The 24,544-nt window shown below is 36.9% G+C and overlaps 1 protein-coding gene across 2 annotated transcripts; it reads left to right on the top strand.

The window, feature by feature from the left end:
- Positions 1-739: 739 nt before the first annotated feature.
- RWDD3 (RWD domain containing 3) lies at positions 740-24,319 on the top strand. 2 transcript variants are annotated; one of them, XM_036769345.1, is made up of 4 exons: positions 740-873; positions 20,914-21,401; positions 23,497-23,612; positions 23,711-24,319. In XM_036769345.1, the coding sequence occupies exons 1-4, from the start codon at positions 789-791 to the stop codon at positions 23,823-23,825; spliced, it is 804 nt and encodes a 267-aa protein (XP_036625240.1). In that variant the 5' UTR covers positions 740-788; the 3' UTR covers positions 23,826-24,319. The 2 variants fall into 2 exon arrangements, with proteins under 2 accessions (XP_036625240.1, XP_036625242.1); XM_036769347.1 differs by having other exon boundaries at positions 774-873; positions 20,920-21,401.
- The last annotated feature ends 225 nt before the right edge of the window (positions 24,320-24,544 follow it).

Here is a 24,544-nt window from a genome sequence, read left to right as displayed (position 1 = left end):
ACCTCGTTTGCCTCAGTGTCCTCATCTGTAAAATGCGTTGGAGAGGGAATTGGAAAACCACTCCGATATCTTTGCCAAGAAAACCCCGAATGGGGTCACGGAGAGTCCTACTATATGCCAAGTACTATGCTAAGAACTTTATAAATAATACCTCATTTGAGCCTCACCTGTAACTCTCCAAGGTAGGTGCTGTTATTATCCCCATGTTATAGATGAGGAAACTGAGGCAAATAGGGGGTAAATGACTCGTCCAAGGTCACACAGTTAGGCAGTATCTGAAGCTGAATAATGATAATAATAATAAACACACATAGTGCTATGTACTTTGCACTGTGCCTCGCACTTTGCAAATAGTATTCATCTGATCCTCACTACACTGGAGGTAGGTGCTGTTATGCTCCCCCTCCCCTCAATTTACAGTTGAGTAAACTGAGGCAAAGAGGAGTTATGGGACTTAACCACGGTCACACAGTGTCTGAGGCGGAGTTCTGACTCCTGGTCTAGCGCTCGGTGGCGCCACCTAGCCACGCACCACACAGAAGCAGGTGCTCTGGGAGGCGGGGGCGTCCCACGCTCTGAAGAACCAAGAAGCGCCAGGAACGCCCCCTTCCTCTCCCAGCTCCCGAGGGGCACTGGGGCACGTGAGCCGCACGATCCCGGAGCAGAGGGAGGGGCTGGCGCGCCCTCTGGCGGCCGCGCAGGCGCAGTGCGGGCGGGCGCGTGCCGGGCCAGAGGGCGGAAGAGGCGGTGCATCCGGCGGGCGGTGCATCCGGCCGGCGTCCGGCGTCATGGGAGAGCTGGTGCAGGAGGAGCTCTCGGCTCTGGCGGCTATTTTCTGTGGGCCGGACGAGTGGGAGGTGGTGAGCTGCTCAGGTGACCGACACCCCCCCAGCTCGCTGGTGTTTCCCCGCCCGCGAGGGACCCTAGAAACCCCATTTTCCCGCGGAGGAAGCTGAGGCTCGAGCAGATGTCCGAGCCCCAGCGTGAGCCTCAGGGATGGGCGAGGTTACAGAGTTAATGCGGCTCTGGGAAAGTCCTCTCACGTGACCCACGTGGCGCTGTAGTAGAAAGCGCCTGGGACTTAGAGCCCCCATGCTGCTGAGGCTTGTCCGGTGGAGTCCTTCAACCTGGGCGGGGAAAGAATACATCCTTACTTTCACTAGTCTTTGGCATGATTACATTTGCTTTTTTGTGCATTTAAAAGACGACCTTTATGGCCGTAGACTTGCCAAAGGGGTCCTTGACCCCCGGGTGTGAATCGGGTGAGCAAAGCGCCCAACCCTCCTGACCCTCAATTTCCTCGTCTGAAAAACGGGGATAATAACATCTGTAGAGCCCAGCTTAGAAAGGGCTGTCTTTGGAGTCCCGAAGAACTCGGTAAATGGACACACAGTAGCTGACGTGTGATCCAGGACAAGTCACTTCAGCCTCCCGGTGCTACAGGCAGTTCTAAAGCTAGAATTTATAGTTTACAGAAAAGCTTCCTTCAGTGGAAGCGTTGGTACCGCGGGAGTCCAAAGTTACAGGTTTGCGCCGCTCCCCTCACAAACCTCACAGGGTTATCAGGAAAGTGAAATGAGACACATGCAAAGGGCTTTGTAAGTCTTAAAGAAGTACAAATTCCAGCAGTTAATATTTGGAACAGGAGCTAAAGGGTGTGTTGAGATAGGGATTTGTCTATTTGTATGTGTTTGGGATTGCTATATTTGTATGGGATTTTTTTATGTACTCTTCTGGAAAACGAGGTAAAATTTGTGCCATCAAAATAGCGGTTCACCATTCTGCCACCCTATTACTATATATCTTGTTCACTTGTTTGCCTTTTATTTCCAGCGCCTTTTCTAGTTTGTCCTTTGTATGCTGGTTGCTTATTCACAAATATTCATTTGAGCATAAGCGTTAGATTACCTCGAAGATATCTACTGGGGAGGATTAAGAGATAGGCAGATTGTAAATCCTCAAAAAAAAAAAAAGTAAAAGAAAAGGAAAAGATCCTCCAAACCCAAGTCAAGATATACTTTGGTTCTTGGTGATTTCAGTGGGAAGATGGGCACAGGGAAGAATGTTGAAAAACGTTGAAATATGGCCCAAAGATGCCACAGATATGTAAGCTTCTCAGAAACTTCATGCTTATGTATTATGAATATTTTCTTCCAGAAACTCATTGGAAAGACATTAGACATGGTGCGCACTGAATAACATCATAAAAAAATGAAATCGACTATATCTAAACAGGAAATGACTAGTTACTGATGTGAAATTCTGAAAAGAAACAGCTGTCTGTGTATAATCATATCATTGACTAGTTAGAGTAAGGGTTACAATTGGCATAAAATTAGAAGAAAAGCTGCAGATGAGAAGACACCATGCATGGGTGCAGTAGCTTCAATCTGACCTGTTCATATGAAATGAGCCGAAAATTGGGAAATGGAAAATGATAAAGATACTGACTTTTATTATCACTATTTCTTGCAAAAGTATAACTTATTAAAAAAAATATAAGTAGTGGCTCCAGTAAGGAGAAATAATGGCTCAGAATGCATCATTCAACAAACATTTCTTAAGTTCCCACTAAATCTGAAGTACTGTGAAAGGAAAAACCAAAATGAAACAATCTTTGCAACAACAAGTGCTTACATTTTATTGAGAGAGAGGCGTATACATATCTAAAACATATAATGAATTAATGGGGAGGGAGATGCTTGGGGAGTGGGAGGAGTATTTTGGAGGAAAAGAGGTATTCTTAAAGGTGAGGTGGAAGTGCATTCCAGGAATGGGTGACAGTAGGGAAAGCTGGTTTGGATTATTAGAGTTTCAGAAGGGAAGTAATTGATAAGGAGGTTGGGAAAGTAAGTTGGATCCAGGTTGTAAGGGCTTTGAAAGCTAAATAAAGACATTTCTATTTGATCCTAGTGGCAATTAGAAGGTGAGGTATCACAGAGGGATTGGAGTGGGGAGGGAAGAAGTGGTGGTGGTATTAGGAAATGAAACTCAAGACTGGACTATTCTCTGAGTGGATATACCTTATTCAAAAGAAGCAAGATAGATGAAAGGGGGATAGTATGGGAATTAGTGGACAATTAGTAGGTGTATTTATTTGAGGAAATCCAGGGACTACAGAAATTAAGCATAATGGGGAGTATTTGGTGAAAGTCAGTGAAAAAGCAGAAATTGCCACTGGAGTATATTACAGACCACCAGGACAGAAAGAAGAAAGATAGATGAGTTTGGGAAACATCACAATCAGAGAGGCATGATACATTAGAGATAGAGAACTTAATTTTTTTAAACATGTTAGAGCTCTTTCAGTCAAAAGAACATCTAATTGCCTGGCCTTAGAGAAACTTTCATTTTCAAAAGATAGAAAAGAACCAACAAGGGGAAATTCTGTTCTAGATTTGATTCTCACTAGCAAGGAGGAACTAATTGCTAAGGTGGAAATAATGGGAACCTGAGGAAAGGAGATCACTCCTTTGTACAGTTCGTTATGGAGGAGAGAAAATCTAGGCATATTTTTACAGTTCAGTTTAATAGTTTAGTCCTATATTTTGAGAAAGCAAATTTTCAAAGAGTTAAGAGGAAAGATAAGTAAGTAGGATCCTCTGGAGTAAAATATTTCATGGGAAGTCACCCCAGGAGTGATTGGAGATCCTCAAAGATGAAATTCTGAAGACACAAGGGGAAACAGTTGTAATGAGAAGAAGAAATGGGATATGTCTGAGGAGACCTATCTATGTACATGCACAGGGACCAACCAACTGAGATTTTTAAAAAAGGTGAACAGAAGGTGGAAGGCAGGCCAGGTAATGGAAGGTGAAGCTATGAGAGTGGCATGGTCAGGAATGGTAAATTTATGTCAGGAATCCTAAAGCTCAAAATGAACAGAGGGTAGTGATAGAAGCTAAGGACAACAAAATGATTTTTAAAAAATTTGTATCGGGATAAAAAGATGAAGAAGAAATAGGACCTTGACTTAGGACATATGGGAGGACAACCGTCAGTAGAAATAGCTACTCAATTGAAATGACAAAAATGACCAACGTGGAATACCCAAGACAAGTAAGGAGATACAAGTATTGTCATACTATTTTTGTGGAGAAGATGGAGAGATATGGACTACACCATAATACAGTCGGATAGATTCAGATTGTTTAAATGACCCAACTCAAAGAGTAAATCATTCAGTATTAATTGTGGGAGGTCTCTGCTGAACTACCCTAGAGAATTGTGCTGGGCTTTGTGTTTTGTTTTTTTTTTAATCAGTGACTTAGATAAAGGCATGCTCATCAACTTTGCAGATGACACAAAGCTAAGAAGGAGAGAGAATCCAAGTCAGGGTCCAAAAGGATCGTAATAGGCTAGAGCAAGGGTTCCTAACCTGAGGTCTATGAATTCTTTTAAAAATATTTTGATAACTTTCAATGTAATTGGTTTCTTTTGTAATTCTATTTTTAAAAAATGTTTTTAAAAGCATTTTGAGAAAGTGCCCATAGGTTTCACTAGATTTCCCTGTATTAGAAATACATATGTGTGTATATATGTATTTATATGCATATGTATGTCATATGTATGGCAGTGGTTAAACCCATGGGACTTGGTGAGCATATAGGGAGAGAAGAGAAGAGAGCCCAGGACAGAGACTTCATAATTAGGGGCTGTGATATGGATTATAGGTGTGTCAGTAAAGGAGGATGAGATAGACTGATAAGACAAGTATGAGGAAAGCTAAGTCGGCAGATACTTGGTCTTTTTCAGGGGAGAGAGATTGCAGCCTAGGGCAACACTGCTTTAGAATATAAATTCACTTGTAAAATAGGGAGAAAATAGCAGAATATTATAAGTAGCATTGCTTCTTAAAACAGTGAAAATCAGTGGATATGAAAAGTCTGTAGAAAGTTTGGCCAAAATCATTTCTTAGTCATTTAAATAATCCTCTGGTAACCCAAATGTACAGAAACAACCTCCCTGCTCACCCCAAACTATAAGGAAATCAACCTTCTATCTCAACAGCTTTATGGTATTCTCATTTTGATTGGTATTTTACTTAGAGCAAGCATGTAGTGTGGGTACCACAGACACATGCACATACGCATCTCCCCCACACCCCTTGACACCCCTCTGAACTAAATACCGTCTCTTCATTGGTGCTGACTTCATCTTGCGTCTTTTTCACTTCCTCATTGGCTTCCGAAATGTTGAGAGTTAGTGGTACTTCCATGGTCAGCGATGATTAGCGTAAATTCATATAGAGACACTTCCATTTCACTTTTATTTGTTTTCTTCCAGTTTCATCTACCTATCTGTCTTATCTATCTGTCTGTCTATCTATCTGTCTATCTACACTTGGGGTTATCTGGTTTAGTTGGCTTTCATGCCTAGCTTTTTGGTATGCTCATCTTCCCCTCCAGTTGTTACTCAGTTTGTATGGAGATACTGCTTGTAATCATTTATTATGCTCCATAATATATTTCAAATGAGTTTCTGTACTAAACCAGTGTTGCCCTTGTGAGTTATATCTCTTTGTTGGAGTTGTTTCTGGATTATTTTGCCTTCCTTGTTGTGGTAACTTTTACATTGGGGAAAAGGGAAGAGAATAGCCATGTATATAGCACCTGCTGTGTTCTAGGCACTTTGCTAAGGGCTTACGAATATTATTTCATTTGGACCTCACAGCAGCTATGGGAGGTAGGTACTATTATTACCCCCATCTTACAGATGAGGAAACTGAGGCAAACAGATGATAAGTGACTTGCCCAGGGTCACACAGTTAGTATCTGAAGGCCAGTTTGAACTCAGGTCTTCCTGACTATATAGGCCCAACACTCTATTAAACTATACCACCTTGCTGCCTGGAAATGGTGATAAAATGAAAATTAAAGAGACAAATTAGCAGTGAAATGCTTTGTAATACTTAGGAAAAGCACTAATGTTAGGTGAAATGGTTAGCACAGATAACAATTATCTAGGTTAGTCATTTGTAAAATGTGCATACTGGGATAGTTATCCACATGATTGCAGAGAGCAGTATTAGGATTGGGTTAAGATAGTTATAGAAGCTCCTTTCCCTTAATAGCTGGAAAGTCAGAAAATTGAATTTTTTATATTTTTTGGGAGGGAAGCTATTCTAGGGGGGTTGGTTCCTTGTACATCTGAGTGATTAATGGAAATACTGAAATGCATCACTAGGGAAAGGTGATTTTCCAACAAGGAAGAGGCACCTTTTATAGAACCATTTTTCCATGGCTTTTTAGGTTAAAAATTATGTTGTCTTGCTTATACAAAAGGAAGAAAAGGGATCTTTTTTCCACTTAAAAAGACCATTTCCCCCTTCACGTAGTATGTATAATGTGCAATTATGGCTCTATCATAATAGGGGTGTGTGTGTGTGTGTGTGTGTTGGAGGAGGTGTTACAAAGAGCTATGATGGTCAGGCCCTCAAGGAGCTTATAGTTTTAATACAATGTTCTTTCATCCCTCGCTTAAACTTTCTCTTTTGATTTAACTTGATTTCCTTATTCACTGCATTCTATTTTCTTCCCAAATGCTTATTGTTTATTTTTTACTGTCTGCATTTTTAAACTGATACCTTTTGTATACTACTTAAAGATATGATGATATTTTCATATTCACCTTTTTATGCCTCTCAGTTATGTGTGTATGGGAAAGCGGGTGCAGGTTTCCAGAATAATGATCTCTCATTTGTCCTGAGTGGGAAGAGTGTGGTTTCTTAGGTTCTAAGTACAAGCCTGAGAAATTGAAAAATGTTGCCTGGGTCAGAGAGAAACAAAGACATCTTTGACTTGCGATATAAATGTGGAAACCAAGAGAATGGTGCCTTAATAATGAGGACACTGTGGACTTTTTATCAGCTGTTAAATTGAGCATGACTTTAAAGCCATGCCTTCTAATTAATTTAATTCAGTATTCTGGCATCAATAAGTAATTGAATTATAAAAGAACTTCTTATAACATCATAGCACTTTTTGTTCCAGAAAAGTTCTTTGGGAAGTGGGAGTTATTGTTAGTGCTCAGATTTCATTTAAAGGTGGAGTAGGGAGCAGAAGCTTAGAGCTATAATCTCCCTCTTTGATGTTCCCTATACTGGCTGGACTCTGCAGTATACGTCTCTTCCTCTTGCAATGGGATAAAGTGAATATGAGAGAGAGAGAGAGAGAGAGAGAGAGAGAGAGAGAGAGAGAGAGATTGATTGTAGTTTAGGTGCCCAAATAGGAGCTATTTTGCCATGCTGAAGAAGGGCCTAGTTTTTTGTGTGTGTGATAATCAACATGCCACAAAATAGATTCTATATTGCAAAGAATAGTGTGGAATAGTGAAAAAAAAATTGCTGGATAGGGGAAACCCAGTAGGTTATTAGTTGTGTGACCATAAGCAAAGTCACACAACCTCTTGGACACTCATTTTCCTCATCCGTGAAGTAGGAATTATAATACAGTACCTAAGGTGCCTACCGTAGGCTATTTAGAGGCTTACATGAAATAATATATGTGAATCTTACTATAAGGCACTGTAAGCCTTCAAGTACTGTATAAATATCAATTATAGAATGCAATGATACAGAATCCTGAGTTTGAATCTAATCATTCCTTATTGGTTCAGTTATCTAGTGTGAACTAAGGTTTAATTTTTTTCTTTTTACAATATAGGTGTTTTTAAATAGGTTAGATTTATTTATTACTTATACTTTCCTGCTATTAAAGAGGAAATTACAGAACTTTGCTCTTTCTTTGGAATTTATTCTACCTTCCAACATAGGGTAAAATTTATATTTTCTTTTTTTTTTAATGGCTCCTAGCTTATAAAAAAGAACCTAACCTGTAATTTCATTGCTATAAGTCAGGAACTTCCTCTACCAATTCTGATTTGTACATTCTCTGTAATTTATAGTTTTAAATTCATTCACTCAACAAGTATTTATTACATACCAAGCATTGTGCTTTCAGAGATTGAAAGACAAAAATAGAAGCGCTGCCCTTAAGGAACTTACATTCTATTGGAAGGAAGCAATAAATATGTGGAAACAGTAATTTTTGGGGGGTGGGAGGGACGGCCTTAGCAACTTGTAGGCTTCAGAATGGGCATCCATACAGAATGGATGTACTTGAGTTGAACTTTAAATTGAAAAGTTTTTGTGTGAACAAAGCCAATGCAACAAAGATTAGGAGGGAAGCAGAAAATTGGGAAAGAATTTTTACAACTCTCTGATAAAGGCATCATCTCTAAAATATACAACGAACTGAGTCAAATTTATAGGAATATAAGTTATTCCTCAATTGATAAATGGTCAAAGAATATGAACAGGCAGTTTTCAGAGGAAGAAATTAAAGATATCTATAGTCATATGAAAAAATGCTCTAAATTGCTATTGAGTAGAGAAATGCAAATCAAAACAACTCTTAGGTACCACATCTCTCCTGTCAGATTGGCTAACATAACAAAACAGAAAAATAATAAATGCTGGAGAAGATGTGGGAAAATAGGAACACTGTTACATTGTTGGTAGAGTTGTGAACTGATCCAGCCATTCTGGAGAGCAATTTGGAACTATGCCAAAAGGGCTATAAAACCGTGCCTACCCTTTTGACCCAGCAATATCATTTCTAGGGCTGTATCTCAAAGATCACACAAGTGGGAAATAGACCTGTATATACAAAAATATTTAGAGCAGCTCTTTTTGTGGTGGTAAAGAATTGGAAATCAAGGGGATGCCCATCAACTGGGGAATGGCTAAACAAGTTGTGGTATATGAATGTAATGGAATACTATAGTGCCTATAAGAAATGAGGAGCAAACGGACTTCATAATAACCTAGAAAAACTTAGGTGATCTGATGCTGAGTGAGGAGCAGAACCAGCAGCACATTATACACAATTACAGACAGTATGTCTGATGACTAACTTTGATATACTTGGCTCCTCTCAGCAATGCAAGGTTCTAAGACAACTGCAAAAGTCTCATGATGGAAAAAGCGATTCGCATCCAGAGAAAGAATTACGGAGTCTGAATGCAGATTGAGGCAAACTATTTGTTCTCTTTTTTCTTCTTTTTTGGTTGTGTTTCTTCTTTCTCATGGTTCATTCCATTGGTTACAATTCTTCTTTACAACGTGACTATTGTGTAAATAAGTTTAATGTGAAGGTATGTATAGCACCTATATCAGATTACATGCCATCTTGGCAGGGAGAGGGGAAAAGAGGAGGGAGAGGGAGAAAATTCGGAACTAAAAAACTTGTGGACCTGAGTGTTGTTGTGAACTAAAAATAAATAACAAATAAAAAAAAAAGAAACTAGAGATTCTGAGAGGCAGAGGTGAAGAAGAGTATCTATACTAGGTATGGGGCACAGGTTATGCAGAAGCATAAGTGGGAGATGGAATGATGTTTTCAGGGAACAGCTAGGCCAGTTTACGTAGAATGAAAAGCCACCACTATAATACAGGCCCTTGTCACCTTTCACCTAGACCAGAGGTTCCCAAACTTACTTGGCTTACTGTCCCCTCTTAAAAAAAAATTACTCATCTTCCCCCTGGAATCTACTTTCTTTAACCCTTTAACGTTTTTTTTTGAAATTTGCATTATTTCAAAAAATCATAAAATACATATTTTTAAATGACATCTTAAATTTAATAATTTATTATAAATTTTTGGGGTTTTTTCCAGCATTGAAATTCTGATGATGCAATATTGCATCATGTAACCATATAGTATATCGTAAACAAGTCATTACATGCACATATTTCTGCTGATGCATGCTGGACTTCCTGACAGTGTGTGACAGGCTCATTTACCAACACTTGATTTTTAAGACCTGTCAACGAACTTGACCACTATTGGGTTATAGTTTGCTATTTTGTGTGTTTATTTGTAAAATGATGTAATCACTGTGACTTTAACTCTGTAACACCGCAGATGAAACATGCACGAAGTTTTTCAAAAATATTCTCCTCTTCTTTCCTTATGCTTCCATTGCCCCCTTATTTTAAATTCAGTGCTTCCTGGTTGCCTCCAAGGCTACTACCGTCCCTCCGGTCCAGTGCCCCCCAGGGGGTGGTATCACCCACTTTGTGAACCTATGATTGTAATAGCTTCCTAATTGGGAGACCTAGTCTTTCTCCTTTCCAAACCCTTGTTCACATAGTCATCGTGTGAATGGAGAAAAGGGTATGGGTATGAGATTCAGTGGGGAGGTGGAATTGATAAGACTCTGCAATTGATTTTGTGAGGTGTGAGGAAGAATGCAAAGTAGAGACTTCACTTTTGAGGTTGAGTGACTGGAAGGATAGGGTTACCTTCAGTACAAAAAGAAAGTTTAGGAAGGAAAAGATTTTTTGTTCGTTTTTGTTTTTTTTTTAAGGAAACTCTGTGTTGAGTTTGAGATGCCTATTTGGAGTTGACCAGTTGGCAATTGGTGATAAAATGACAGGGGTTCAAGAGAGAGACTTGGGTCAGAGATTGTAGATCTGGGAGACATTTGCATAAGATGAAATAGGGAGAGAGAATAAAGATCAGTGCTTCCATATGTGTAAAGATGTTTCTTTCCTTCCCAGTTTATTTTTGTTAAAATCTTCCTTCCACTTATTTGAGTGATAGCTTACATGAATTTTAATGAAAATTGCTTTCTAAGAATATTTTGAAATTACCATAAAGGCAGTCTGTGTTTTTTGCCCAATCAGAAACATTGCCTTTTGCATCAATATGTAGGATATATTATATTGATAGATTCTTTTGGCTCTAAGTGATGTGCCTTACTCAAAAACTCATTTTATAGGAAGCATATTTTTTTTAAACTATCAGTTGGGCTAACCTGTCACAATTTAAAATAGCTCATGAACTCAAGTATTTGGGAGAAAATGATATTCCTATAATGCAGTTGATAGAATTTAAATTCCTTTAGGGAAACGGTTGTTCATTTTTTGTAACTGTCTCTAGTGCCTAGGTCAGGGCCTGGCATATAGTAGTTAATAAATGTTTTTGATTGATTGAATGCAAAATAATTAATCGAATGCAGAATATAGTAGGGAGAATGAGTGTCAGTGTATTTCTTGACTAGGAGGTCATGTGGTACTGGTTCTGATTCTGGAGTCAAAGGATCTGGCTTCAAATTCTTCCTTCGACACTTATTAATTGTGTGATATTGGGCAAGTCACTTAATCTTCTATACTTCATTTTCTTCATTTGTAAAATGAGAGGATTGCACTAGATGGCCCTGCACTAGATGATCCTATAATTCAAATTTTGTTTTAGAGGTTCTGCTTGAGGTTTTTAAGTTGGATTTCTTTACCTTTTGATTTTTGACAACAAATGTTGATGTATGATAGCTTGACTTGGAGTCATAAGGAGTGGAGTTCAAGCCCCACTTCAGACTGTATAGGTGACCCTTGTGTAAGCAAGTCATTTAATTTCTCTGAACTGAGTTTCCTCATTTGTAAAATATGAACAATAATAGCTCCTACTTCAGAGGGTGATTGTGAAGTTTAAAGGGAGATAATTTATATAAATCACTTTTTAAATCTTAACCTATAAAATATCAGCTCTTGTTATTATCTTAATGATGGGGTTTTTTTTGTTTATATGCATCAGAAAGATTAGAGGGAAAGATGAACAGTGGTCTTTCCCTTTACTGCTGAGTCACTGATTAAACCAACTCTACAATTCCTTTATTTGACTCTTCAAGAAGAATCTATGAGCCATCCTTCCAGTTACAATTTCCTCATGTCTTCTGGTTTCACTTGTTTGTAAAAAGAGTGTCAATAGTGATATGATTTAGTATCTTAAGTAATATATCTAGTTGCAGAAACCAACTTAACATAAGTACTTTCTTTTTTTTAAATTTATCTCCATTAGGCTTAAAATTAAGTTAGAGTAATTTCTCCCTCTTATCTTTTTAATCCCAAGTTGCTCCTCTTTCCTGTAATGGTCCCATGTTTTTGTGCCCCATAAGGGGCACTATAGAAGCTAGCTTGACACATGGGAATCTTATGTTGCTGTCCTTTGCACACCTTTTCCCTTTGCTGCTAGCAACTTCACTATATCCCAGTTTTGGTACTTGTAGACATTCTCATACTGACTTCTGCTATATGTGAAGCTTCTCTTTGCTTTTTACTTGATATTAAAAATATCCAGAACATGCCAGTTTTTTAGACTTTCTCCCAACTGGCAAGTTGTCTAATAAAAACTTTGAGCAATCTGAACTGCCAGCCAGAGAGTACTCTTTATTCTATGACATAGTGCCACCAGTTAATTTATTGTTTACAAATGGTCTAAAAACTGTCATTCTTGGAACTTTCTGTCTCTTCTTTGTTACCTTTCCATAGATGTGGAAGGTAGCTTCATAGAACTGAGGGCTATTTTATATTTTTCTTTTTTTCATGAATTGCTATGGCCAAACAGTTTATTAATTGATAGTTAACCTGCTGGTGCTTACTTTACTAGACTGGTGCTCAGCTAGCAAACTGGTATTGCAACCTGAAATCAGATTAAGAAAATGTATATATTCAGAAACTTCTTTGGATCCATGGTAATTACTTTTCTTACTGTAGGAGTATCAGACTTTAAAATGTACTTTAGAAATTGTGATTCTTTATTTTTATTTCTTCATTTATTTTTGCAGGGGGGAAGGCAGGGCAATTAGGGTTAAATAACTTGCCGAAGGTCACACATCTAGTAAGTGTGTCAAGTGTCTGAGACTGGATTTGAATTCAGGTCCTCTTGACTCCAGGGCTGGTGCTGTACTCACTGTGCCACCTAGCTGCTCCAATTGTGATTCTTTAAAAAAAAAAATTTGTGCCAAATAGGTACATTTACAAAATGAGAAGAGAAATAACACCTTTATATAAGTAAAAGTTCCTGGGTGAGAAAGAGACATGGAATTAGATAAGAATGACAGTAAGATTAAAAAGTGAACTTCTTTCACTAGGGTTTTTATGATACTTAATGACTTTTTTAGGCATCCTATTCATCCATTTTAAAAGTCTCTGGGATTTTATTTGTAATCCTGAGCCCCAGTAATTATAGCCTGTACCTTATCAGAGTCTTAGTTGCTGACTCAGAGCCTGTATTTCAAGCCTCAGATTTGACTCTTCAGCCCCAACTTAGTCCACTCAGTTTGGTGTTTGAGGGCTAAGAACAGAGTCTGAAGTCTCTGGAATCAAGAGGCCAAAAGTATAGGGAGAGGAGAAGTCCTAAGATACTTGGTTGTGGACAGCCAAATGGGCACTTGAACCTTGGAGGTACATGAAGGTTTAAAATACTTTTCATTAATTCCTGGTTCTTAGATATAGATGGATATACTGAGTTACAATAGTAAGCTTTTTTATTATGTGCAAAATGATCTTAGTAACAAATTGCATCATATAGCACTTTTTACATAAATTTCACATAATCTGATTCTTTTTCTCATAACAACTGTTTGGGGTTAGAAAGAACAGTTATTTCTGTTTGACAGATAATGAAATTGTGGCACAAGAGTTGAATGACTAACTAGCTCAGGCCGTGTAGCTGAAATAAGGCATAGCCCAGATTAGATTCCTAGCCCAAGGCTCTTCCTTTAAATCTCAACATAAAATGAAGTTGGAATTAGTGGGCAGGGAGTAGAAGCTTTGCCAAGGAGAAGATGGACAAAAATATTTTTTAAAAACACAATTATGTTTACAATTGGAAACTTTGGTTCACCCTAATATTATTTGATACCATTCTAGAAATGCTGGCTATAGCAGTAAGATGAGGAAAAAAATTGAAGTTTGTAAACATTATCAAAGAAGTAACAGAATTATGCTGATTTGCAGATAACGTGATAGTTCACTTAGAAAACCCTATAGAGTCAGCAAAGGCTACCTTAAGATTATTACTAGTTTTTAACAGAATTAGGATATAAAATAGATCCATAAAAATCATCAGCATTTCTTTATAGTACTAAGAAAACTAATAGGAATTGATAGGAAGAGTTCCATTCAAAATTAATAGAAAAAGCATAAAATAGCTAGATTTTAACTACTCAGGAAATGAAAGAAGACAAATAATTGGCGAGAGATTCATTATGCTTGGTTGGGTTTTGATGGTTTAAAAATGGAGACTATCTAAATTAGAGCACTGTACAGATTTAGTGCTCTACCAATTAATGTACCAAGGGTTACTCATATAATTAGACAAAATAATAACAGAATTCATTTGGAGGAACAAGAAGTGTAGAAAAGGGAAATAAAAAACAAAAGAAATGAAGAAGGCATTGCATCATCAGATCTCAGTTGGATTATAAAGTAGTAATCATCAAAACTACTTAGTTCTATTTTAAAATAGAAAGTAGATCAGTATAACAGATTAGATAAGCAAGATTTGGAAGCAGTTGAACAGGATGGTTTCAATGTTTGATAAATCTGAGAATAAAAATTACTGGGAGAAAGGCTCCTTGTTTAACAGCAATTACCGAGAAAACTGGAAAGCAGTTTGGCAGAAATTAAGTTTAGGCCAGCAGCTTATACCATATTCTCCAAATGACTCTGGGATCTCACTGACTTGGAAATACCTTCCAGTGATGTAGATTGCAACTCATCCTTGCCTGTCCATCTTGTGTGATTGTTATAATGTTCTGTTATAAATTCATCACAGATGGTCTACCTAATGTGCTGAAGGCCATATTCACTTTATCTTGAAATCATGAGAGTAGAACACTATCTCGCTATCTGTCCATCCATCTGCCATCCCTTGACATGACTAATCCATCTTCTTTTTCCTTCATCTTCCTAATTCCTTGATGATATCTTGTTCTCTTATTATTTGTTGAAGAATAAAAAGCCTCATATGGTTATGGGGCTGCTCAATGTCACTATGTGCCTTCCATTTTCCTCATCTGGGATTCATTTTTAGTTCTTATGAGGGAAGAAAAGAAGGGAAGGGGAACACACGTATATTAAGTGCCAGACACTGTACTAAGTACTTCACAAATATTATCTCATTTGATCCTCACTACAACCCTGGGGGGGAAGATGTTATAATTATACCCATTTTACAGTTGAAGAAACTGAGGCAGATAGAGGTTAAATAACTTGCCCAGGGTTACACAGCTTGTGTCAAAGGCAGAATTTGAACTCAGATCTTCCTAATAACAAATACTATGTACTGTGCCACCTAGCCCCCTAGTGGCTAGAGGCTAGCTAACAGCTGTTATATTTCTTGTTTTGCTGCCATACAGCAACTTTGGCAGAATGTTAATATTAGAAAGATTGACCTTTGCTTTTATGGGAAGTTTGGGGGGGGTCATTAAAAGAGCTTTTCATTTTCTTGAAGGCAGTCCGGCCCTCTCCTCTTCTTATTCGATTCTGGGCCAACCTATCCATATGTAGTGTGTAGCATATCTTAATCTTCACTAAACGTCAGATGGATATGCGACCTAAATATAGAAGTTCCCACTATAATTATGGGATGAGTGGAAGGAAAGCAGTAGTAATAATGATTACAAAATAACAATAGTAACAGATTTTGTATAGCACTTTAAGATTTGCAGAACACTTTGCTTATGGATTTATAAACAATTCCTTTTAGGTTTGCAGTGCACTTTAATGTTTGTCCTCACAGTAACCTGGGAGATAAGTGCCGTTATTAGCTCTGTTTTATAGTTGATGAAACTGAGGCATAGAGAGTTTAAATGACTTGGTCACGGTCATACAGCCAATGTCTATGAGGCTGCAGTTGAACTTTGATCTTCCCTTTTCTCTGTAAATCCAGTGCTCTGTCTACTTCTTCACAGCCAGAACTGAGCACAGTACTCCAGATGAGGTCTGATTAGGGCGCTGATAGGACTGTCATTTCAAGTCAGGCATTTATTAAGCACTTAACTATGTTCTAGGCACTGGGAATACATATATAAGAACAAAAATAGTCCCTGCCCTCTTGGAACTTATATTCTGGGAAGACAGCTTGTAAAAGGAACCTGAAAAGCAGTAAGTGGGTGAGTGCAGTAGGAGAAGGTGGGGAGAGAAGGTACCTGAATGAGGGCATGGTGGAGAAAATTTTGAGAGTCAGAAATGGGCCCTGGAAAGGAAGGAAGACATGGCCTGAGCACTTTCTCCACAATGGAGGTTCTAGGATGAACCAGCTACTTAGGAAGGGATTGCAAGAATGGTATGAACTTCCATAGTGAGAATGCTGCCGTGGTCTGGAAGTTACGCCTTTTTTAATGCAACCCAAGATTTCATTAGCTTTTTTGGCTGCCACATCACACAGTGATTCATTTTGATCTTGCAGTCCATTAAAAACTCTAGATCTTTTTCAGAACAACCACATCTCTTACATCTTATATTTATGAAGTTGATTTTTTTTGTACCCAAGAGTAACGCTTTTCATTTATCCTTACTGAATTTCATCTTTCTTTTATGTGTCTTGGATATGTTGGCAATCTGGTGAAGCCTATAGGCCTTTTCTCACAGTATAACGTTTTAAAATGCATAGCTTTTAAAAAAAATAGGATTTCAAAGGAAACTAATTATATTGAATAGAGTAATCAACATATTTTTAAAAATAATTCATGTTAAGAACCTGAACTGGATCTCAGGTTAAGAACTCCTGCTCTAGCCTATCATGATTCTCTTGGACCCAGACTCATCTATTGGATTATCTTTCTCTCTTAGCTTTGTGTTATCTGCAAAATTGACCATCGTGACATCTATGCCTTTATCTGTAACATCGATAAAGATGTCAAACATCAAAAGGCCAAGCACAAATCCCTGGGGTACTCCCATGGATGTCCCACCACATTGACATTGAATCATTTACTTTTTGTGTCTGGTCATCCAACTTGTTCTGAATCCATTTGACTGTATTGTGGTCCATAGCTCTCTATCTTCTTCACAAAAATAATATGAGATACTTTATTGAAATTTTTGCTAAAATTGAGGAAATGTATACCTGCTTCATTCCTCTCCTCTACTAAAAATCTTGTTAAAAAAGGCAGTGAGGATCACCTAGTGTGACAGGTTCTTGACAAAGCCATGCTGGACCTTTATAATCATTGCTTTTCTTTCTAGGTGTTTGCCAGCTATCCTTAATGAACCATTCTAGAATTTACCTAAGAATCAAAATAAAGTTCTCTACTGGCTGATAATTTTCAGATATTATTCCTTTTTGAAAATTGGGAAAAGTCTTTCTCCAATTTTGTGGTACTTCTGTTTCTCTTCATCTTTCAAATGTTATTGACAGTGAATTCAGCAATTATATCTGCCAGGTCTTCCAGGACTCAGGGATATAGTAAATCTGGGCAAGGTGACTTGAATTCAAGGGCAGCTTAGGTGCACCTTTTACTATGTCTTTACTTATCTTAGGTACCAACTTCCTCTTAGTCATTTTTGTTCTGTCATTTCTAGTTAAAAGATTATGTCAGAAGAGAAAAAAAAATTAGAGTAGACAATTCTCCCTTCTCTTTGTTGTCAGTGGTCATTCTCCAATATGCCCTAAGGAAAGATCCTATCTTTTCTTTGTTCTTTCTCCTCATGGGGCAAGGGGTTGGCAGTAGGGAAGGGGGAAAAAAGAACACAACATAATCCTTTTTTGCTGTCCTAAGCATCTCTCCCTAACCTCAACTCATTCTGAGCTTTATTATTCCTGGCAATTACTATTTTTACAGGACTGTTCCCTGATCTTGCTTCCATCTTTTGTAATTTGTTATATCATCTATTATCTTTCTGAATAAAAACTCTAAACATTTTGCTTTTATTTTCAAACAAAAATTAGGAATTTTAATTTTAAAACTAGAAAATGACTGCAGTAAAATGAAAATAGTAAAAGTTTTAGGTAGTTATTTCCCTCTTGTTTCAAGATGCACTCCAAAATTTGGCTGCTGTGCTGCTTTCCAGAGAATAATTGACCATATCAAAGAGGTATAGGTAGGCAGCTACCTTGGGTATTCATTCTTTGAATCTATTAGAGACCTCTTTTTTTGGTCACTGCTTGAAGATCCTAACAACCCTGAATTTCTAGAGTTTTCTTCAGTTGTTTTGAACACAGGAAAATCACATACAATCAGTCTATCAAACGATTATAGATTTAGACCCAGAAGAAGTTTTGGAGAGGATATCATCTCACTTAATGATATTAACAAATGAGGACACTGAAGCCAAGAGAGGTTAGATGACTTGCTTGAGTCCACACAGATGACTAGAAGTGGGAAGATTCAAATTTAAGTCCTCTAAATCCAAATCCAATGCTCTTTTCTCTACACCATGCCAATCCTGGCCCTCTAACTATGTGTGAGCTCTTTTATGATAAGAATTCTAGTTTGTTATAATTCTTATTTTAAAAGTACCCTACTTTACACTTTTACTATTTCAAAAATGTTATTTTATTTTATAGATTTCTCAGTGCTAAAATTTATTGCCTCCTAACATTAAGATTTTCTTTTATCTTTTGCTGCACGTACTTGGTTTATCCTCATTCATATGATTGGAAGTCAAATTCTGTGATGAAAACGGACTTTTCCAACTATTAAGAACCATATGTAGCTTTAAATTAATAAATAAAGATGTAAGTGAAAACAGCTGTAAGATTTCATCTCACATCTAGTGAAAAAGAAAATATAACAAAAGATGGGGATAGTCACTTTTGGAAGGGTCAAGGAAAGACCCGCTAATGTACAATTGGTGGAGTTGTGATATGGTCCAGACATTCTAAAATATAGTTTAGAATCATCCTAAGAAAGTGAATGAAATGTTTGTGCTCAGAGATCCTGTTGCTAAGTATAAACTCCACGAAGGACACTGATAAAAATGTGTCCTATGTAGCAATATATCAAATGTGTCATATTTATGGCAACATTTTTTCTGTGGTAAAAACCAAATAAAAACAATGTAGATAGATGATCATTGGTAAATGCTAAACATTTATGGTACATGGATATCACGGAATATTGTTATTGCACTCTAAGCAAGGATGAATATGCTGTATCCGGAAAAGCATGAGAAAACATAAACTGAAAGTGAAGTGAGCAGAGTCAGGAAAACTATCAAGAATGACTGCCACAACGGAGATGGAAGGAACACTTAAACAATGATGAAGTTTGGGACCCCCAAAAGAGAGGTGAAAATGCACCTTCTTTTCCCCTTTGAAGAAGTGACTTAGCTGACATATTGGCGATTTTTGTTGAACTGTTTTTTTTTCTTTTTTAAAAAAATTTGCTTTAAGAGTTTAATTTCTGGGCCGGGCAGAGAGGAGAGTAGATGAGGAAGTGAAGATGATAACAACAATAGCCCTTTATGGAATTTATAGAGCCCATTAAGGTTTGCAGAGCTCTTTAAATGTATTGTCTCGTTTTATCTTCACAGTAATCACTAGGAAGTAGGTACCGTTATCCTCATTTTATAGACAAGGAGACTGAGACAAGCAGGTTAGGTGACCTACCCATTCACTCAGCTCTAAGTGTCCGACACTGGATTTAAACTCAGATCTCTTGACTCCAGATAAAGAGCTTTATCTGTTTTACCAACCTAGATGCCTAGGGCCTTGAGAGGTTGAGTGACCTCCCCTGAGTCATACAGCCAGTATGTGTCAGAGGTAGGAGTTGAACTTCATTTTTCATGTTAAAATGATAATCCTCGGGGGAGCTAGGTGGCACAGTGAGTAGAGCACCATAGAATTCTTAATAGTAATAGTTGAAGGAGGCAGTATTCATCACAGATTTTCATTTATGAATGTAAGGAAATGTGATTTTATGAATTCATTTATGAATGTAAGGAACTTTTAATGTCACATATTTTAAAATGGAATTATAACTATATTAAATTGGCATTGCAGTGGTCTTTCTTAGAGAGGTACTGAAGCTGGTGAACAATGACTTTCAGGTATGAGAATGAGAAAGCATTTGACTTCCTATCATGTGAAAAAAGAGAATAAAACACGTGCATGCAGAGAAAGAGGTTGAGATAGGCAGTAACTTGAACTTCAAAGAAATTCATTTGTGCACCCAGTTCTGTTGTATTCTGCCTTTCTGATCTGTTTGCTTCTGCCCCTTGTAGAATGAATCAGTCTGACATTTTATCAACTTTTTTGAAAAGTGAGGTGAAATGAAGTAGAACACATCAAAAGGGTGAAGCAGAGCGGATCTGAAAGAGAACAGAATTCTTTAATACTTGGTGTCTCCTTTTTTCCTTGTTCTTGAAGAGCTAGAGTGGGTTTGGTTGCTGTCTGCTCATCTTTACTTCATGGTATTACCTTACTCTTATATTGACTTAGATATGTTTAAAGAAAAAAGGTGTATTGGGAACATTGACATACATACTTACCGTGCTTCCTTTAAAGACTTTGATCATTTTTTTTCTATTTCAGTATTCATCAGTCTATTTGTTTTTTGATTTGATGTCACCTTATTGTCTTGACTTGTATATATATTGTGCAATTTCCTTGAAGACTTCTAATTTTTGTTATCAGTAGTCAGCATTTCCACCCAAGTTCAAGAAGAAAAGTTTGTGAGAATTAGTATCTTCTAATTTTTTGTCAAGACTAGGTAGATTGAATATAAGTGACTCTTAAGTGCTTGAAGGAAATAATTTGTAAATAAAACCTTTGTTAGTTGTCAGTGACATCTCATGACTTGAAAGTTTTCACACTGAATTATGGTAAAGCATTTTGAAATAAGCTTTTCCTAACCTTCCTTGATTCCAGTGCTTTCTCTCTGTTAATTATTTCCTATTTATCTTGTGTATAGTTTGTTGTGTATATATTTCTTTTCATGTTGTCTCTCCCATTCGATTGTAAATTTCCTGAGGGTAAGGTCTGTCCCTAGTGCTTAGCACACAGTGCCTGGCACATAATATGTGCTTAATAAATGTTTATTGATTAACTATACTGTTAAGTTATTAATGTTCTATTTAAACTGAATTATGCACAGTTGATTATTATTTTGGATCTCTTCCAGAGACAGATGGAGCTTCATTCAGAATTAACACAAGTGGACAAGGATTTTTGGATGAAAATATACCATTAAAGTTATCATTTTATTTACCAACTACTTACCCGTTTTGTCTGCCAGGGATCTCAGTTAACTCTCAGCACCTTACCAGGGCACAGTGTATGGTTATAAAAGAGAAGCTACTTGAACAAGCAAAAAAACTTTTGTCTGAGCCGATGGTACATGAGCTGGTTCTCTGGGTTCAACAAAACCTCAAGGACATCATTGGGCAACCAGAAACAGCTGTTAGTCCTGAAGACTGCACTTTGTCAGCAAGTACATCTATGGATGATGGAACATGGATGGCCCTTTTGCATTTAGATCACATGAGAGCAAAGACTAAGTATGTCAAAACTGTGGAGAAGTGGATTTCAAATTTAAGACTTACCGGAAGACTGATGTTTTGGGGCAAAATAATACTCATTCTTCTACAAGGAGACAGAAACAGTATCAAGGTGCCAAAATTGAATACTGAATGAAAGTTTGGTTATTTTGTTACCTAAAAATGGATGGATAAGAGTGTTTCATAGCAGTGAGGATGGACAAATGATTAGGGATATATCTGTAGTCTATTACTGTTGTTATAAGCCTTTATTTTCTTTGAAAGAATGTCTTTGTCTACTGGCTACACACAACATACCTATGAATCCTTGAAGAGTTTTTGTTTTTATTAAATTATGCAATTTGAATTTAGTGGCTGATAAAAGGTATGAGATGAAGCTATATATGCATACCCTGTTCCTATGTCTTACAGTATTAGAGAGATTTTAAGTTTTGTCTCAGTATTTGATTTTCATTCAAGGATCGGCCTAAATTTAGAGAGGTTCACTGTCAAAACATTAGCTTAGATAATTAATTTTATGGCTACAATGACATGTGAAAGAGCTTTTAACAGAAGTAGTACTCAAATCAATGAAAAAAACATCTTTTGAAATAATAAGATATTAATTTACATATTACAAAGGTGCATATGTATGTTTATCTACAGCTCCTCATAGGCACGGGAAGGCATAGTATATTATGTTTGGGATGAGCGATAATTTTTTTCTCACCACTTGGCAATTAAAAAAAAATCAATGTGACATTTTTTTTTGGCATCTATACTGCCTGAAAAGAGTGGTCTGTGTCTTATGACTGAGATTTAGTTTCAGAGATGTAGAACTATTATTGCTGTCAGTTCATTACCTCCTACCTTCCTTTTTTTCTTTCTAGCTGACTTGTCTTAGCAGCTGCTTTCAAAATCAGTCCCTTTTTACATGTTGTATATCTCTTGAAATTTTTGTACCTTATTTGTCTTGGGGACCAGAGGAGAAAAATTGCTGTTATTAAAATATTTAACAGCTAGCATATATTAATAAGTTTTGTTCTTCTAGGTAAGTCAAAGTAACAAAAATTTTTAAATTGCTTTAAATTTGTTTCATCTCATATAACCTGTAATCATAAAGACTTAAGAACTCTGGTATTGCTGCTTCATAGTATAATCTTTTTATAAAACATTATCTTGGTATTTATCCGGATTAGTATTGAATTACGTAGTTACAACAAATTATCAGATTTTATTTGTATCCCTTTTTGGGGCGTGGGCTGTGAAGGATTCCATGTGTTTCAAGGTAATTTGCATTGAATTTAAGCTAATTGGATCTTTATGGGCAAATATTCAGTTAGAGATCCAGATCCATTTGCTTATTTATATACTACCCTTAGATATCAGGGACTTGTGATTTGTTCAGTGCTAGAATCCTGGTCTGGGAGTATTCCTCCATTTACACAGATTGCAAACCATCTGCAGATGTAGTCTCAGACAACTGCCTGAGACCCATAGAGGTTAAATGACTCACCCAGAGTCACATAGTGAATATTTCTTAGGTTGTACTTGAACCCACATTTTCTTATATTCAAGGTGAGTCTTCACAATCACACTGCCTCTCAAAAGAAAGACTAAGAGAAATTATAATAGATAAATTAATTTGGATAAGTTGGTTAACAAGCATCTATGTGATTTGCAACACCTATCAGTGGATGGACACAACATTGTCAGATTTCTCTTTTCAGGGTTCACTTTTTAACCTGTCTCTATACTGGAATTTTGCAAAAATTTATTCGTTTTCAGATTTTTAAAAGATCCTATATTAATTTGAAGGGTCAAATTATACCCTTTGGAAGAGAGTTAGTGTGATGTAGTAGATAGGGAGCTGGCCTTAGAGTCAGAAGACCTGCATTGGAGCAGCTCTTCAACTCTAAGTTACTGAGCAATTGCCATCTGTATTGGAAGAGGGGATTTGCTTGGTAAGAGTTCCTTCACCAATAAAATCACAGTTTGAGACCATTTTTTAAATGTATTCTAAACCTATTCATTGAGACCATGAATCTGGAATGAAAATACTTGACTCTTCTGTCATCTGTATGCAAACTCAGAGTTAAGTATGTAAAAATATGGGCAAGGAAATGGATGTTTTTAATATATAAAATAAACCCTGTATGTTTATGGGTTTTAAAACTAAATCTTTAAGATAGTAAGATGTGTATTTAATGTCCTGATTTATCATTTAGGAATACCTGATTCTTCAGAAAACCTCCAAAGTTGATGTGGACTCAAGCGGAAAGAAATGCAAAGAGAAAATGATTAGTATACTCTTGGAAACAAAAGTACAGATGGAACACAAAAGGTATAATTTAGTATTATTGCAGATAGAAAAGCAACTGAATCGATAATTACATTCTGACAAATCTAGGCATATTCATGAATTTCTCTTGTGTAATGTAGGTTCCTGGCATTTGAAGTCAAAGAGTATTCATCGTTGGATGAGCTGCTAAAGGAATTTGAAGCTGCAGGGCTTAAGAAGCTATTCTCTGAGTTTGTACTTCCACTGGTAAAATGAAATAAAAAAACACAGGAGTCTTTTAGTAAAACCAGAATTGCATGGATTGGTTTCTGTGAGCAGTTACGTCAAAACTTTTGGGGATCAAATTTAATTTTTTTTTTAATAAAACGTGAAAATGTCTCAACCCAAGGAAAAAAAACAATTTACGTTTCATTAAAAGTTAGATTTAATTAAGCAATTTATCAAGTACCTATGTTCAAGTCAGTGTGTTAAGTCCTGGGAATAGAAAGGCAAAGAAAAATGGTTTTGACTGTGTCTTGATATTTACCAAGGAAGTCTGAGTTTTAATTACTGACACATTTTTGAAAGCCAAAGTGTGAGGAAATGATGGTAAATTCTACCATCTTTTCAGGTTATACATTTCTCCTTTCATTCACACATCAGTTTCTTAACTGTAACCTGATTGAAACTGAAACAGTCCTTGTTTTTGTGGGAAATTTTTTCTGGAAGTCTTTATCACTTTTCTTTAAAATAAATTATATGTAAATTTATTTGTGTCCATGTTTTTATTTTTCAAACAGCATTGCTATCTCAGATACAGAGATTTTTTTCCTCGAGTATAAATTGAAAGAAACCTCAGAGGCCTAATTCAGTCTACACCTGAACAAAAATCCCCTCAATAACTAGCATATGTGACAAATGAATAAATAGAAAACATTTATTTAGTACCTATTACAGTTTGCCTCAGTTTCCTCACCTGTAGAAGGAAATGACAA

Source organism: Trichosurus vulpecula, chromosome 7, assembly GCF_011100635.1.
Source record: "Trichosurus vulpecula isolate mTriVul1 chromosome 7, mTriVul1.pri, whole genome shotgun sequence".
Classification (NCBI taxonomy): Eukaryota; Metazoa; Chordata; class Mammalia; order Diprotodontia; family Phalangeridae; genus Trichosurus; species Trichosurus vulpecula.
Note: the sequence above shows the minus strand (reverse complement) of the source record. Positions and strands in the feature narration are given on the sequence as shown.

Excerpts from the sequence above, each read along its gene's own strand:
- RWDD3 (XM_036769345.1), top strand. The coding sequence starts at position 789 with ATGGGAGAGCTGGTGCAGGAGGAGCTCTCGGCTCTGGCGGCTATTTTC. Across the intron at positions 21,402-23,496 it reads GAGACAGAAACAGTATCAAG|GAATACCTGATTCTTCAGAA; the intron begins GTGCCAAAATTG and ends TTTATCATTTAG. Across the intron at positions 23,613-23,710 it reads GTACAGATGGAACACAAAAG|GTTCCTGGCATTTGAAGTCA; the intron begins GTATAATTTAGT and ends TGTGTAATGTAG.